This window comes from Heliangelus exortis, chromosome 3, assembly GCF_036169615.1.
Source record: "Heliangelus exortis chromosome 3, bHelExo1.hap1, whole genome shotgun sequence".
Lineage (NCBI taxonomy): Eukaryota > Metazoa > Chordata > Aves > Apodiformes > Trochilidae > Heliangelus > Heliangelus exortis.
The window spans coordinates 30,717,330-30,732,613 of record NC_092424.1 but is presented as its reverse complement, the minus strand read 5'-3'; the positions used below and the strand labels follow the sequence as shown (position 1 = coordinate 30,732,613).

General features: G+C 37.7%; 1 protein-coding gene across 2 annotated transcripts in view; it reads right to left on the bottom strand.

Moving 5' to 3' along the window:
- The window catches only part of CLIP4 (CAP-Gly domain containing linker protein family member 4), a 31,373-nt gene extending 19,685 nt beyond the window's left edge, over nt 1-11,688 (bottom strand). The window contains exons 1-6 of one of the 2 annotated variants that reach the window (XM_071739845.1): nt 11,521-11,688; nt 8,465-8,604; nt 6,941-7,034; nt 5,974-6,135; nt 1,967-2,085; nt 416-652 (exon numbers count right to left, since the gene is read on the bottom strand). In XM_071739845.1, the coding sequence (XP_071595946.1) occupies nt 416-652; nt 1,967-2,085; nt 5,974-6,135; nt 6,941-7,034; nt 8,465-8,604; nt 11,521-11,653 (885 nt within the window). In that variant the 5' untranslated portion in view covers nt 11,654-11,688. The remainder of the gene's footprint in view (nt 1-415; nt 653-1,966; nt 2,086-5,973; nt 6,136-6,940; nt 7,035-8,464; nt 8,605-11,520) is intronic. The other variant, XM_071739846.1, reaches the window with a different exon arrangement.
- Nucleotides 11,689-15,284: the final 3,596 nt, after the last annotated feature.

Here is a 15,284-nt window from a genome sequence, read left to right as displayed (position 1 = left end):
GTTTGGAGAAAAGGAGACTGAGGGGTGACCTCATCAATGTTTTCAAATATGTAAGGGGTGAGTGTCAGGGAGATGGAGTTAGGCTTTTCTCAATGGTGACCAGTGATAGGACAAGGGGTAATGGGTGTAAATTGGAGCATAGGAGGTTCAAGTTGAATATCTGGAAAAATTTTTTTACTGTAAGGGTGACAGAGCCCTGGAACAGGCTGCCCAGGGAGGTTGTGGAGTCTCCTTCACTGGAGACATTCAAAACCCGCCTGGACACGTTCCTAGGCGATGTACTCTAGGTGGCCCTGCTCTGGCAGGGGGGGTTGGACTAGATGATCTTTCGAGGTCCCTTCCAACCCCTAGGATTCTATGATTCTAAATTGACTGTCCAGAAATTAAGAGGGCAGTGTAAAGTTTCTCATCGTACCTTCTGTCCTGCAATAACAACGCGATCTCCCAGTTTCAGGCCAAGTGATAAAAGCTTAGCCTTGCCTGTGACGTGCCCATGGTTTGGAATTATGGCTTTTGAGATGTCACATGAGAGAGACACAGCATCCAGCAGTATCTTCTTGATTTCTTTTGCACTGGCTGCTGCATCTGCCATTTCCAGTGGCATATCTACCGGATCAGGAACGACATCTGCTGGAATCTGGCCTTTGTCGTTCTGTAGAAACAGAACACAGCACAGGATTTAAAGTTGTAACAAGACAAACCTTATCAGGCAAAACCAGAGCAGATAATCAAGTTTTTAACCCTCTTCATTAGATATTTTTCCTAAAATATAAACAATATATAGAAATATAGAAACATCCACGCTTTCAAATAAGGATGCCAAAACATCCTTAGATATATAAACATTTACAGTTTCTTATTTTCAAAAATTCTAAGTTAAAGATTTTTAATAGTCACAACACATGAAAAGACCACCTGTATATATTTGTGTACCCATATACAAATTTAGGAAAGTAAGCAATAATTCTGGTCTGTCATGGAAAACTAGTATCTCCCAAATAATTTACCCAGTGTTTAGTTTACTTTGATGAAGCTTATTCCAGGTGTTAGATAGAATTTAATTAATATATGTTGCATGTATGGAATACACAAATTTGATGTTTCACATACATACTTGAACACATCTGTTCAGGTTTATTTGGTTACAGTCTAATCCACGAGAGATGAAGTAAGGACAGGGTCCTTTTGAAACAATTCCCATTCCCATAAAGCAGTGATTGTGATTCCTCACACATCCCAAGTGACACTCACCTAGGCCAGAGTTATTAGAGCACCAGCTCACCTGGAGCTAACCTTCACTCAAGGGAAGTTGGCCAGACAGCAAGTACAGTACTGGGTTGTCAGGATGCCACAATGGCAAATTCTACCTGGGTTTTCTTCATCAAAGGCTTTTGTATGGAACAACAACTATCTGCTAATTATCCAAAAGTTTATGGAAAAATAATTCTCAGTCTTCCAAATGTGTCTCAGCTGAGATCCTCAACACAAAAATTACCAGAAGCTCAAAGAGGGAATGGCACAGTGCAAGACTATATTTGCTGTTTCCTTTTAAAAAATAGATTAAAGGTCAACCTTTCCTGAGCCCCCTATAAATCTTACCTCTTAGAAAACCATAACCCTTACTCAGCATTTACACTGTGTTCTCCTCATATAAGCAAACTCTACACTGACCTACAATAATGTTCTGACCAGAGACTAAAGACTTAAACACATACCACTCCTGAAAAATCTACAGTTATTCTGGAAGTAAAAAGGTCAGCCCCAGTCATGTCACAGTGCCTCAAAAACAGGATATAACTGGGTTGAAATTGAGCCAGGAGTTTGTTTTGAGTTTCCAGTCATCACATTACCCATTGTTTAGGTCACACCAGTCCTACAATTCAGCACACCTGCAAATCTCTGTGTCAACATAAGACAGAAGCAGAGCAGAAGCAAAAAGGAAAATGTCTACAACCTAACTCCTTACCCTGAAGGCAGGATTTGCTCCATGTTCCAATAAACACTTGACAGCTCCTGTACACAGGTTAAATGCAGCAATGTGCAAAGCTGTTCCAAAATCAAAATCACTGCAAGTGGCATCCACATCTGCAATTAAACATCACCTGTGAGGTCAGCAAGTCTGTCACATGAACATTTCACCCTACAGACTCCATGAGAGGACACACTGTAAAAACTCATGTTAATATTTATAGAGAGACACCACAATTTGTCTAATATACAAAGACATTGTTAAATGCATATGAGAAGTAATTATAAATAGAATATCAGCCTTATCGTCATCTGCTTATTCATCCCATAAACCAATCTGGAAGATGAGCATCTACTTTCATTACTTTATATTACTGATGTCTTAATTGCAAAATTGTTGCTATTTAGAATGCCCAATCTACCATGCTAAGATTAAGACATCACTAACTTTAGGTTTGCATGTTGTAAATCAATGTTTCCAAATAAATTACATTTTGCTGCTTCAAGATATCAAATGAGAAGAACTTTCAACCAGCAAAACCAATTATTTTCTGCCTTATATTGATTTAATTACTAATGGCCAAGAATGAAGTAAGACCGAGTGATTTTTATAATTTGTTTTCAAAGAGTTACACTCTGATGAGTCTTGCACTGATAGTTTGGGAAATAAGGCACTCACTAGAAGAGATTTAGAATAATATACATTTCCATCAGTTGTTCTCTTTCAATCTGGTATGAAGTTATTATTGTTCCAAATGATTGGAGTTTTAATGCCTATTTAGTCTTTGGCTGCTCTCCTAAACTATGAGCCATGTCAGTTTGAGTCAATTACGTACATGACTGTTAATTAAAAATGCCAGCTTATTTTATGCACAAACCAAAAGCCAAAAAGTATTAGCAATAATGCTCCAATTTGAAATACTGGTGAGAAACATAAAGCTTTCCACTTCAAAGCTCCCATGAGTTTCCAGCATCAGTCTTCATCCCAAAAAAACACTAGTCTGTCTCACAATGTGATAAACCAAGCATATCCCTACTCTATCAACATCCTTATATAGTGATACTAAGTTAGTATTTTGGAGACAAAAAATACATCGCCAGATATAGAAGGTTCAGAAATATACATTTCTGTATAGGTATTTCAGCATACCAATAAAGACTGACTCTCATCTTTATAAGGATCAAATACAATAAATTTGGGATAAAATTTTAACAATTTTACAGCTGTACTAACATAAATACAAACTTAGCTGTTTTAAATTTAATTGCCACATGTGAAAAAAAAGACAGCATTCACATGATGCAATCATAACAGCAGCTACATACGTAGATATCAAATTATATATATTATGTATTATATAGATTACATATCTAATAGCAGAAGACCATTGTCGCTTCAAGACTGAACAGAAGCTGTGCAGTTGTATACAATGGCTGGAACTTCCACATTTAATTAATAAAACCATTGAGTAACTATTTTCTGAATGCACAGGAACAAATTTGCAGAAATACTGAGCAGCTACAGAGTCTGCAACATTTGCATGAACTCCTAAATTAAAAAGTAACTGATGAGTAGAATTTTTTACTTTATTAGACTAGTGTGACTTTCCCAGACTTCAAAGCTTCATGATTGGAGTTTTTAAACAGTTTCCTGTTTGCAACCATAGTACAGGTTGCAAAAAGAAACACATTTATATCAAAGGTTAACCAGTAACTACACTCAAACCATCTAGGGGAAATTAATATCCAGCAATGGTCCATCATTAATAACCCATGGAGGTTACAGTGATTGTCTAATGCTACCACACATTTCTAATCCTTGAACCCTTAATTTTTATATTTAAAACCTCTAGAAACCTAAGAAATCTAGCTCCCTATCCTAGCAATTGAGGTGTAAATCTGTATAAAGGATTTAACTGCAGAGCATCACAAGTGAGAAAGTTTAGCAGTAAATCAAAAGGAAACATCTCTGGTACTCACTGTTTCATAATCAAAGAATTCTCATGACTGGAAAAGACTTCAAAGATCACAGAGTCCAACTGTCAACCCAGAAAAAAACCACTGTACCCACTAGAACATCTCCTGAAGTGCCATATCCACATGGTTTTTACATACCTACAGGGATGCTGACTCCACCACATCCCTGGTAGCCCATTCCAGTGCCTGACTATTCTTTCAGTAAAGAAATTCATCCTATTATCTAATCTAAACCTCCAGCTTCTCTAGGAGAATGCTGTGGGAGAGGTGTCAAAAGTTTTACCCAGTCCAGGTAGACAATGTCACCAGCCTTTCTCCCATCTATGTGGGTCACTTGGTCATAGAAGGAGATCACACTGGTCAAGCAGGACGTGCTTTTCCCAAACTTATGCTGGCTGGCCTGATCCCCTGCCTGTCCTGGATTTGCCATGTGAGCACACTAGAAATGAACCTTTCCACAGTCTTCCCTGATTCTGAGGTCAGGCTGACAGGACTGCAGTTCTACCTATCCTCCTTCTTGTAGATGGGTGTAACAGTGGCAAGACTCCAGTCACCTGGAACCTCCCCTCTTGACCAAGATTGTTTACAAGGGATGGGTGTCTCAGAGTCAGTAAAACACTATCTTGAAAAGCTATTTATACATGAACAACCACTTTTGATCCAGTTCAGTATAGAATCAGCCAAGACATATTTGTCTTCTATGTATGTCCTCCCTTCTCTGCAAACTGCCTGACAAAGTACAGAGCTAAAATTATTCTTCCTGTTAATTCAGACCACCCATTGTCTTCATCTCACTGGGCAAATATTTTTTAAACATTTTCCAAGATTAAAAAATTATCTGCTCATCCAAGAGTTACCAACTGTCAAGGCATTTAACCAGAGGAGTCTGCTTATAAATCTAAGCAAATTCCAACCCCTTCTGTAGGCACTGCACATGAGATGAAAATACTAAATGAAAATGAGGTCTGAAAGAAGACCTAACCTGCTGATTTAAATTATGGAGACCAGACTGTTGAAATGTGACATGGATTTAACCACTGTGCAGTCTTATTTTGTCTTTTGTTACCAACCTCCACTTGTTACTTCTTAACCATGTCATACCAATACCAGCCCACTTTAACTATTACCTTCATGATAGTTCAAGACATGGTAAGCAAGCCTTGTGTCCTCAGAAACCTATCAGCTTTTCAGAAGCTTGAGATAGTCTCTAGCAACAGCTAGCTAAAAAGGGCATTAATCATTTTGCAAAATGGCACAATCAGAAGAATATTCAGTAGATCAAATTAACATTTGCACAATTTTAGTGTTAAAGTTGCTTACTGGTATTGACATCCTGACCACAGTAGGAAAAAACTGTACTGGTTGAGAATATCTTCTGTATTTCCATTTGCACTAGCCTAAGTAGGGCTCTAAATACCACTCCTTCATATTATAATTTCAAAAGGCATTCTCTATTTATGACAAGCACTTAAGTCAAACTGTTCCTTACATGTGACCTTCTAGATAGCTGCAAAGTGAGAAGAATAAGCATATCAAAGTTGCTTTCATCACTAGTTTACCATTGCCAAATCCCCTTTGGCTTTACTTTACATTGGCTTTACTTTTCTCCCAGCATTTCAAAAATATTCCTCAATGTTTACAAATTCTCAAAAATCCAAAGAATTTACCAAAATAGTTACATCTTTTGGTTTTCTGCATACATTCTTAGTCAACAATGTAAAATAAACCTGTTTGCTTTCTGTTCTATTAGCTGTATCTCTACCATGCTGTACAAAACTCAAGTTTAAAAGCCAGCAATGGAATCAGTGCATTTAACCACAAAAAAGGATACTTTGAGAGAAAACCGAATCAATGAGACTGACTAAAAGAATAAGAAAATAGAACTTATTTATGTATAAGTTATATATTTATGGATAAACAAACCCCACACTTAAAGACCACAATACATCAGCTTAGGGTCAACAAAACAACAAAATACAGACAACTACTACAACAGACAACTATAGAAACAAAAGTAACAACGACTACCTTTTGGCTTTGCATTTTTCAAAATAACACTAATAAGTTCTGGAACATCAAAGTAGGCAGCATAATGCAAGGAATTCATATTTGTCCAGCGGCTGCGTAAACTGGTATCAGCACCCAAATCAATAAGCTGTGTTGCAAATTTTACAGCAGTTTCAACATCACCTGCAAGGTAAATTATGTATTAGAGATTCATTGGACTTCAAAAAAACATGAATATGCTCATGTGTAACACATAATATAGATTAAACCATCAAGGCTCATAACAGAACAATTACTATGACTTTCTTTTAAGAATTAGGATGCAAAAATCTTTGCCTTATATCATAAAGGGTTGAAATCTCTACTATAGTATATAACACCACTACCTGTTTATCTCTAATGTCAATAATGTCACCTGTCAAAACCAGGTATATTAGTATCTGATGGAAGAAAAAATACAGATCACAGGGGTGAAGTTTACATTAGAAGATCTACCTACACCAGAAAAGCCAACCAAACAAGAAAGCAGCACAACAACACAGGAAAACTAGTACAGTATTCACAGTCAAATATGCTCTTATTTCTAGTAATGATAACCATAATATTGCAAACAAAGATTACTGTGTTCCAAGATGATGAGGATGGGAAAATAAAAACCAAACTAGCCAGTCACCTAAATGTTCTTGTTTAGGTGATATAAGACAACTGTCAACAGATTAGTTTACAATAAGAAACAGTCTTTGCTACATTAAATACACATTTGAACTGGTACTGTTGTTTTTAACACCACTAACTCAAATTCCCCCCCAACTCACATAGTGGTAACTAAGCTACAATTCTGTACCTTCCTTTCTGATGGCAACTAGAAGAGACAAAACCAATCACTAATAAACAATATCCTGGAGGGAAAAATTCTGTAACAGTCAGTGGGATTAGCCTTTGTGAATTAATTAGGTTTCCATGACTATAATGACATTTCTTTACTCACCAATACCATGAGCCCCTGATTTGCAAGTGTAATGCAAGAGAGTCATATCAGTCAGTCCATCTCTGTCATTCACATTGCAACCCCTTTTAATGATCTGAGAGACAAATGGAAAACAACATTTTAGCTCTGGCATGTCTCTGACATCAGTAATATTCAGGAAGTCACTTCAGATATAGACTCCTGGATTCATTTCAAAGGCTAAGAGCAAAGAAGTCACCCAGCATAGACTGTTAACTACAAAACTGAGCAATATGCACAAAAGCAAGAAATAGTAATTTATGAAAATTGTTAACCTTCCTTGCTTACAGATTTTAAAGCTTCTTCGTATTACTACTTCTAACATGCTGAAAAGTTAACTGCTTAACTGAACAACAGGTCAGACACATGAACCCTCTCCCCTTGCTCTTTGACCTCTCAACAATTCTACATCTTTCTTCCCATAAAAAAAGCCCCCAGTTATATAATAGGAAGACTCCTTACTATACTTCCCCGACTATCTATATAAAAGCCTGTAATCAAGAAGAAAAATAAGAAAGTAGAATGGAATAATGAAATACAGAATAATAACCCCCAGAAACAAGGTGTCTTCGGAAAGCAGCCTACTGCAGTTTGCATAAAGAGATTTCAGTTCCTAACTTGTTTTGTGCCTTGAAAACATTGTCCTTAAGGCCAGCATTCACTTTTACTTCATATATTTATGATTACAGCTAAAAAGAAAACTTGAACACCTTGGTGAAGGGTATCTAAACAACTGCTCTGAGAAGAAACATTGTTCCTACCATCTATCTAAATGTACTGAATTTTTATCCATCCACTTTCTCTTTCCAAATGAAAGCAGATGATTCCCCCCCCCTCTACTCTACTCTGCTCTCATAAGACCACATCTGGAATACTGTGTCCAGTTCTGGAATCCCCACGACATGGAGCTGTTGGACCAAGTTCAGAGGAGATTATCAGAAGGCTGTAACTCCCCTCCTGTGAGAACAGGCTCAGAGAGTTGGGGTGTTCAGCCCAGAGAAGAGAAGGCTCTGGGGACACATAATAGCAGCCTTACAGTACATGAGGGGAACTTACAAGAAAGCTGTGGAGGGACTTTTCACAAAGGCATGTAGTGATAGGACAAGAAGTAATGCTTTTAAACTGGAAGAGAGCAGATTTAAGCTAAATATAAAGAAGACATTTTTTACTGGGACCACAGTGAGACACTGGAACAGATTGCCCAGAGAAGCTGGGGAGGCCCCTTCCCTGGAAGTGTTCAAGGTCACACTGGCTTGGAGCAACCTCATCTAGGGGAAGATGTTCCTGCCCATGCAGGGAGGTTGTAACTAGGTGATCTTTAAGGTCCCTTCCAACTAAGACCACTGTATGATTCTCTGACTTGGAATACAAGGCACTGTTCAGTTAAAAGGCAGAAACCCTGTGTTTAGGACTAGTTCTGCTTCTGAACGAACTGGTTTTATTTATCATCAACATAGTATTTCTTTACCACTTGAAAGCATTCAAGGACCTTTGTTTGTATCTCACCTCCTTCCCAATAATATCAATATTCTGCTGGACCTGTGGAACCCACTGCCTTAAGATAGCAAACAATTCAGAAACTGATGTTTCAGGGTTGAAGAGTATTTCTTGGCATTCTGCATCATTGGGATCGAAGAAGGAAAACTCTGTTAAAAAAAGGAGTTATTAGGTATAATTCTAAGTTTCACGTGCATCTAGTTTTTCAAACTCAGCAGTAGAGGGGAGTCACTTCACTACTACACTGGAAAATCAGAATGTTGAATTACTTTATAAAATCTTCTTTAACATCTGGTCTACTTTTCCTTTAATAATAAGGTATTGCTTGTATTTCTAAAAAAGACAAATCACCAACCAACACAATGGCACTGCAAGACTGATTTCAAGTTTAGGCAAGGACTAACAGAGACATGTAGTGATTATGTTAATAGGGATTGACTCTTGCTTCAAGGTAGCCAAATACTGTTGATTCTAAACTGTTCCAAAGCACAGACAAGTTACTTGATCTCTCAGTGATTAAACACGTACATGATTTTCCCATGTGCTACAAAACATGTCTTTTCCTTCTTCTCTCATCACAATTTACATAAAACATACCAAAATATAAACACATGCACAAATCAAGGAGGCAATCTATAGCCTCCATTATTTTCAGATATTTCATGAATATCTGTCCCAGTCATGAATATCAGTCCCAGCTGGTGGCAGCTGCAGGTAACAGCCTGCCATCAAACCAAGATCAGAAAATAAAAAAAAACTTTTAAGATTTAATACCCATGTTGCCTCAGGCAAGACAAAATATAGATGTAAAGAACACACTATTAAAATATGACATTTCATGTTACTTACAAGTGTATGTGTCTATATGTACACTATGTCTACATCTGTGGAATTACTTCTAGCTCTGAAAAATTAAAATCAAAGAATCCAGATAGCAATGGCTATTAGAAGAGGGAATGGAAGCACAGTCTATTATCATCAGCAAATGACTGAATCATGGAAAACACTAAGCTTTTACCCCTGCAGCAGCTATCAGGGAGTTGCCTTTTAAAACTGTTCCAAATAAAGGTACAATGGCAGTTCACATCAGTCACAGATACAGACATACAGGTCAAGTAAAATAGAGCAACAGCCACCTAAGTGCATACACATGACATGGTATAAACTATGTCATGATGAATCATCATCTTTTCCTTAAAAAAAGGAGCATACCACACCTTCAGACTGGATTAGCAGATAAAAGAACAGAAGAACTCTAGATAACCAAAAATCAAGCTCCGTATAACTACACTGCCTTGATCTAACAAGAACAAAAGAGGAGACAACTTCACCAATATTCAGCACAAATTTTTAGTTGCACCTAGCATGTAAAAAAATCCAAATCCCTCATCTCCCAACACTACACAAGGTGAGCTTTTTACCTGTGTTCCATGCATTGACACAGATCCACCAATTTAACTGTTAACATTACACTTTCACATAAACCACAGTTATCTATTGCTGAAATCTATGAAGTAAACAAAAAACTACCCAACAACATTCATGAACTTACAGAAATGCACTGTTCTGACTCTAACAGAAAGATTTCTAGCTACAAACCTGAACCAAATTATCTATCAGAAATCATCTCTAATAAACAGACTTAAAATCAGCATGCTTGGGTAAAAAACTGAGAATATATTAAGGATTAATAACAAGCATCATTAGTGCTTAACAGGTGATCAGCTGTAATGTTTCTAAACCAAAGATATGATATGGAAAATCTGTTAGCACAAAAAGTACCATGAAAGGTTGACAGAGGTATCTAGATAGTTCAAAATATTACTTCCTCTGCTTCTACGTTTCACATGCATTGATTACAGTGCTCAAGTGTATTAAGGAAAAATAAATACACTCAATAAAGTGAACAAGAATCTTTGTCTGTTGTGCTTTTACCTTCTTTATGCAGATTCAGTGATATTACTGTTACACAGGTGATCGTGATCTCCTATAAAAGGAATGTTTTTTTTATTCAATGAGTAGGCAGAGACCAAGCAGGACAGATAGTAGTGATATTGTAATGTTATCAGAAGATGCCACAACACAACGTTTAAAGAAAGAGGAATAAAAAAATTTTCAAGGCAGAGTAAAGCAGAATAGAAAAAATCATGGCAATATTTATAATAGAACAGGACAGGCAAGTTACGAGTACGAGACTAAACCATGTTGGTGTGCTATACACATGTGTACAAACACGTTTGTGTACTATAATTATATATCTTGTGGGATTGTTAAGATTTCCAGCCTGTGGTAATTCATCAAATGGATCTCAAGAATGCTCAGTCTGCCAACGACAAAACATTATATGTATTTATTTTTCTTGAAAACAGCTAATTGCTGTAATCAATGCAGGGGAAAAATACGAGGTGGAGGCAGCAATTTTTAAGGTTTATAAATGTTATTAGCATCCTCTGCAATGTTCAAAGACACTATAATTGTATGAAAATCCTTACCTACAGCTATATTTTAATATATTATATATCCTGTTTAAAGTATTATGATTTAAACATAGTAAGACCAGTCATCATGATTTCAAACACTGATTACCAATACTTGCTAGAATTTTCTAACACTCATTTCAGTCCTTAACACCACATATATCTACAATTCCAACAGAAACAGTCTATAGTCTACTGTCTACATACTGAAAGCTTGAGGAAAAGTATAATTCTAGAGGTATTAAATGTGATGTAAATGCTTAACTATAATTTAATTACTGCAATTTTACACCTAACCAGACTATCCAGTTCTGTATTGAGATGTACAAAACCTACCAACATCTGACCACACACACAGAAGAAATGGTTAGAAAGAAAATACATTAAAATCTAAAATCTATGCAGTAGGAAAAACAGAAAAAGCATGAGTCTTCATCTTTCATTTCCTTTAAAAAAATAATAGAAAATTAATTTAACAAGTACTAGCTTTTTTCTGAAAAGAAGGAATAAATTAAGAGAGTTGATGGCTTTATTATTCAAATTTATTCTCTTCTGATTGCACATTAATTTTCTGTTAAAAGTACATACCACAGTCTAAAGGCATTGGTGCTGCAGCAACAGAAAAAGTAACAGATCTTTCACAGTTTGGGAATAGGAATCGATCTCTTTCGATGAGGGAATTTCCTTCCAACGAAGGCTCTGGGATATCCTCTATGGTCATCTTCTAGAAAGCCACTTTAGGAGGGAAAAATATTAATAAATCACCACCTTAGAAATATTTTGGATTAGTTCTATTGTAATGAGATACAGTGTGCAATGAGTCTAAAATCCTTCCTCTTTGCAAACAAACTATTACTACTGTCACATTCTGCAAATTAATAAAGTCAATTAGTGTCAACATGGTGTCAAGGTCAGGCAACTTTTAGTTTTGATTTCATTACGAAACTTGCACGTTATTATAGGAAAACGTGATATTTCTCCTCAATTTTCCACCTAAGCAGTAATGAAAATAATAATGCTATAATTAGCAACCACACAGTGATAATGATGTAGTGTGTTTTTTGAAAATGTGAACCATCAGAGCAAGAACATGCTACCAGCTACCACTTTCTCATCTTTCAAGTTCTTAGCATTTCAGTCTTCCCACACAAAGCTGCAGACAATTAATCACAGAGTGATTCACTACTGGTCTCCTGATTCCATATCAGCTTCTTGCCTTGTTTCTCCCCACTATGTTTTAAAGTAGCTTACTTACCACAATGCTGCAACCTTCACCCTGGTGCTGCTTCCAGTCCACTTATCAGGCCTTAGAGCAACCTAGGAGAAAGAACAAATGCCATGCAATCATTACAGTGACATTTTCTAACAACCAGGCCAATTTACATTCTAGTTACAGTGAGCATACTAAGATCAGAGCAGAGCTGACTACTACGTCTGAGACGTCTACTTGGGCAAATTCTGTAAGAAATAACAAAATCATTATTCTCAGTAGAAACAGGCATTATTGCACTACTGGAGACTACATGTCACAATTGAAAAACTGAAATTTTGTATCCTCAATTTTCATACCCAGGGTAAAAGCAGTGCTTCTACTAAACAACCTAATTTTTTTTTTTCTTCTGGAGATCGCTATACAGTGCTCTTTACTCAGAAATTTGTTTAGTCACTTTGCTTGACATAAAGAATTAATAGCGCTTCAAGGAATGTTTGTTTTTATTTTAAATAATCTACACACATGAGTAAACAGGATAAACAGCATAGTCTGGTTTTAAGACTTATTTTGGGGTTTGTATCTTACAACAGGCTATGTGTGTAATTTATTCTAGTATTCTGCCAAATAAATTTGTCACACTATTAGTGAAACTCACATTCTAATACAAAAGGCAATTTAGCAGTGGACTATAAACACTAATCTTGAAGTAAATAAACAAAAACCTCCCTTCCTTGCACACAATGCACAGTTCATCCTGTTTTCAACTTGGAAAATTGGTTTGCATAAAATGCTCATTTTCTCCAAGTAGTTTGTTTTCTCAGTCTTAGGCAGCTGTACAAACACATGTGCTGGCACAAAAAGAAGATCAAGGAGGAGGCAACTGGGACAGGCAGGGCTATTTCTTCCCATGGCATTATTAAATTGCATTGGCTTAAACATAGATTCAATAAAGCCAAAAATACCATCAATCATTTCAATTACTATTTTCATCCAGTCAAGAAAATTTAAGAGTTTACCTTCTGAATGGCTTTATACTCAAGAGTCATTATAAGCATGACAGCAACAGCTTTCTTGTATGGGGTACTAGAAAGTCTTAAACTGCAAGTCACTAATTACATTTAAAAGCCACAGTGAAACAAGTTTCCTACTATCTGATGCTTGTTCAGAGGCTAAGGCAAAGCTTTGCAAAACACAAACCTACAACATTATTTCACAGGTAGCACATCAGACACTAATGAAATGCACAAAGGATCGATTGTTATGCTGAGTATAGAAGAGATAATAGCTGAACCTGTCAAGTCTGAAAAAGACAATAAAGGACTTATAAGATTTTTGCACAGTGCTGTTACAACACTGAGGAAACAAAAGAAAAACAATTAAAAGTAGCCAGACCTGACTGAGCAGATCTTAATGAAGAGTAACAGGTGAGATTTGTAAAGCATGATGACACAAGTTGCTGAAACTAGAAATTAACAGACATGTAAGAATTAATACCAAAAAGACTTCCACACAGAACAGGAGACCAAATAGAAGAGAATGTGTGTCTGCAATTATCTAGGGCATCTTTTATTCTGAGGGGCCAGGGCGGAAAATACACTCTCACAAAAGGAAAAAGAATTCAGCACACAAACTACCGAAGTAAAGGAGGCAGTGAAACAACCTACTGTCATCTGCTGCGTAGGTGACACAAAGACCCCTGTGCTACAATGCCTTTGCCAGCTCAACTCTGTAAAGAATGGCTTCATATGTTGACACTAATATCCTGGCTTAAGTGTGCACATTATGGGATTTTAAGTTGTATCTAAAAATATTTTACTGTGTCACAACACAATACTGAACCGTGCAATATCAAGGCAACAAGATGTTCTGCACCTGTGACTATCTCCAGAAGCTGATAGCTCAGACATTAACAACCAGTTTATGTCATACACATGTATCTGGAAAAACAAAAGGAAAAGGGAAAGACTCTATTCCAAAGAAAGGGGAAAGACAAGCAGACACTATCCTCATAATGACTTCTGTTCTGAGCAAAAGCACAATGTCCTGCATCATTCATAATATCCAAGATATACAGGGTCAGGTAAGGAAGTCCTGGTGAAAGGGAATGGAAGGTCTTCAGGGAGAGCAATGATTTCCCTACATACAAACTATCACACGAAGCACAGCTTAGCACAGCAGGGCACATCATGCTTACTATTTGCCAGCCATACGTTCTTCTAACTGAACTAAATCTGAGAACAAAAAACAGAAATATCACCAGGGGAAAAAAAAATACAAAGAGTTGCATAATACAGGATTCGACTTTTTTTTTATACTGAAGATTTTGTAATTTGTAATTTGTGTTAAAGCACGACTAAAGATTTCCTGCAAGTGCTATTTAAAAAACCTTACAAATGCACTTCAAGTAATGAAATACAATTGCATGCTAGGGCCTTGACAGCAGAGCTTGTGATGCTATTTTGGACAATAACCATGTACATGGCCCACTTACTGCATGCTTGTATATGGTTAAGAAGAAAAACTAAGTTCAGAGAACAAGACTTTTGCATACACACTACCTCTGCCATCACACCTACAGCAGAGGTATGGGAGGCTCAGGACTGGTCTTTCTTCTGGTGTGCAGGGCCTTCTCGGAACACTGCATTTGGTTTTGGGAAGCTGAAGGGAAGCTTTCGGGAAGCCAGGTTCGAAAGCTGTCCCACTTGGCCCCGCTCCTCCCAAGCTCCCCCAGCAGAGAGCCGGGTACAGCCCAGAGCCGGGTACAGCTCAGACGCGAACACGGAGGCGGTTGCCAGCAAACCCCTTCCCCCCCCGGGGGGACTTGGCCTTCACCTCACCGAGCTGCGACCGCATCGCCATCCACCGCAACCCCGCTTCCCATTCCCCTTCCCCACACGGGGCTACCGCCTTGACCCCCCGCCCGTCTGCCCATCAGGGTGTCCGCACCTGAGGGACGGAGGGAACAGGGGCGAACCCAGGCCGCCCGCCCGCCCCCACGGTCTGTACGGCAGGGAAGGGAGGGCACCAGGTGCCGGTTCTGGTTCGTAGCGGGGAGGGGAAGGAAGAGAGGGGAGAAAGAGCAGCGGGAAAGAAGGAAAGGGGAGAGGGAGTGGGGAGAATGAGAAGAGGGAGGGCAGTA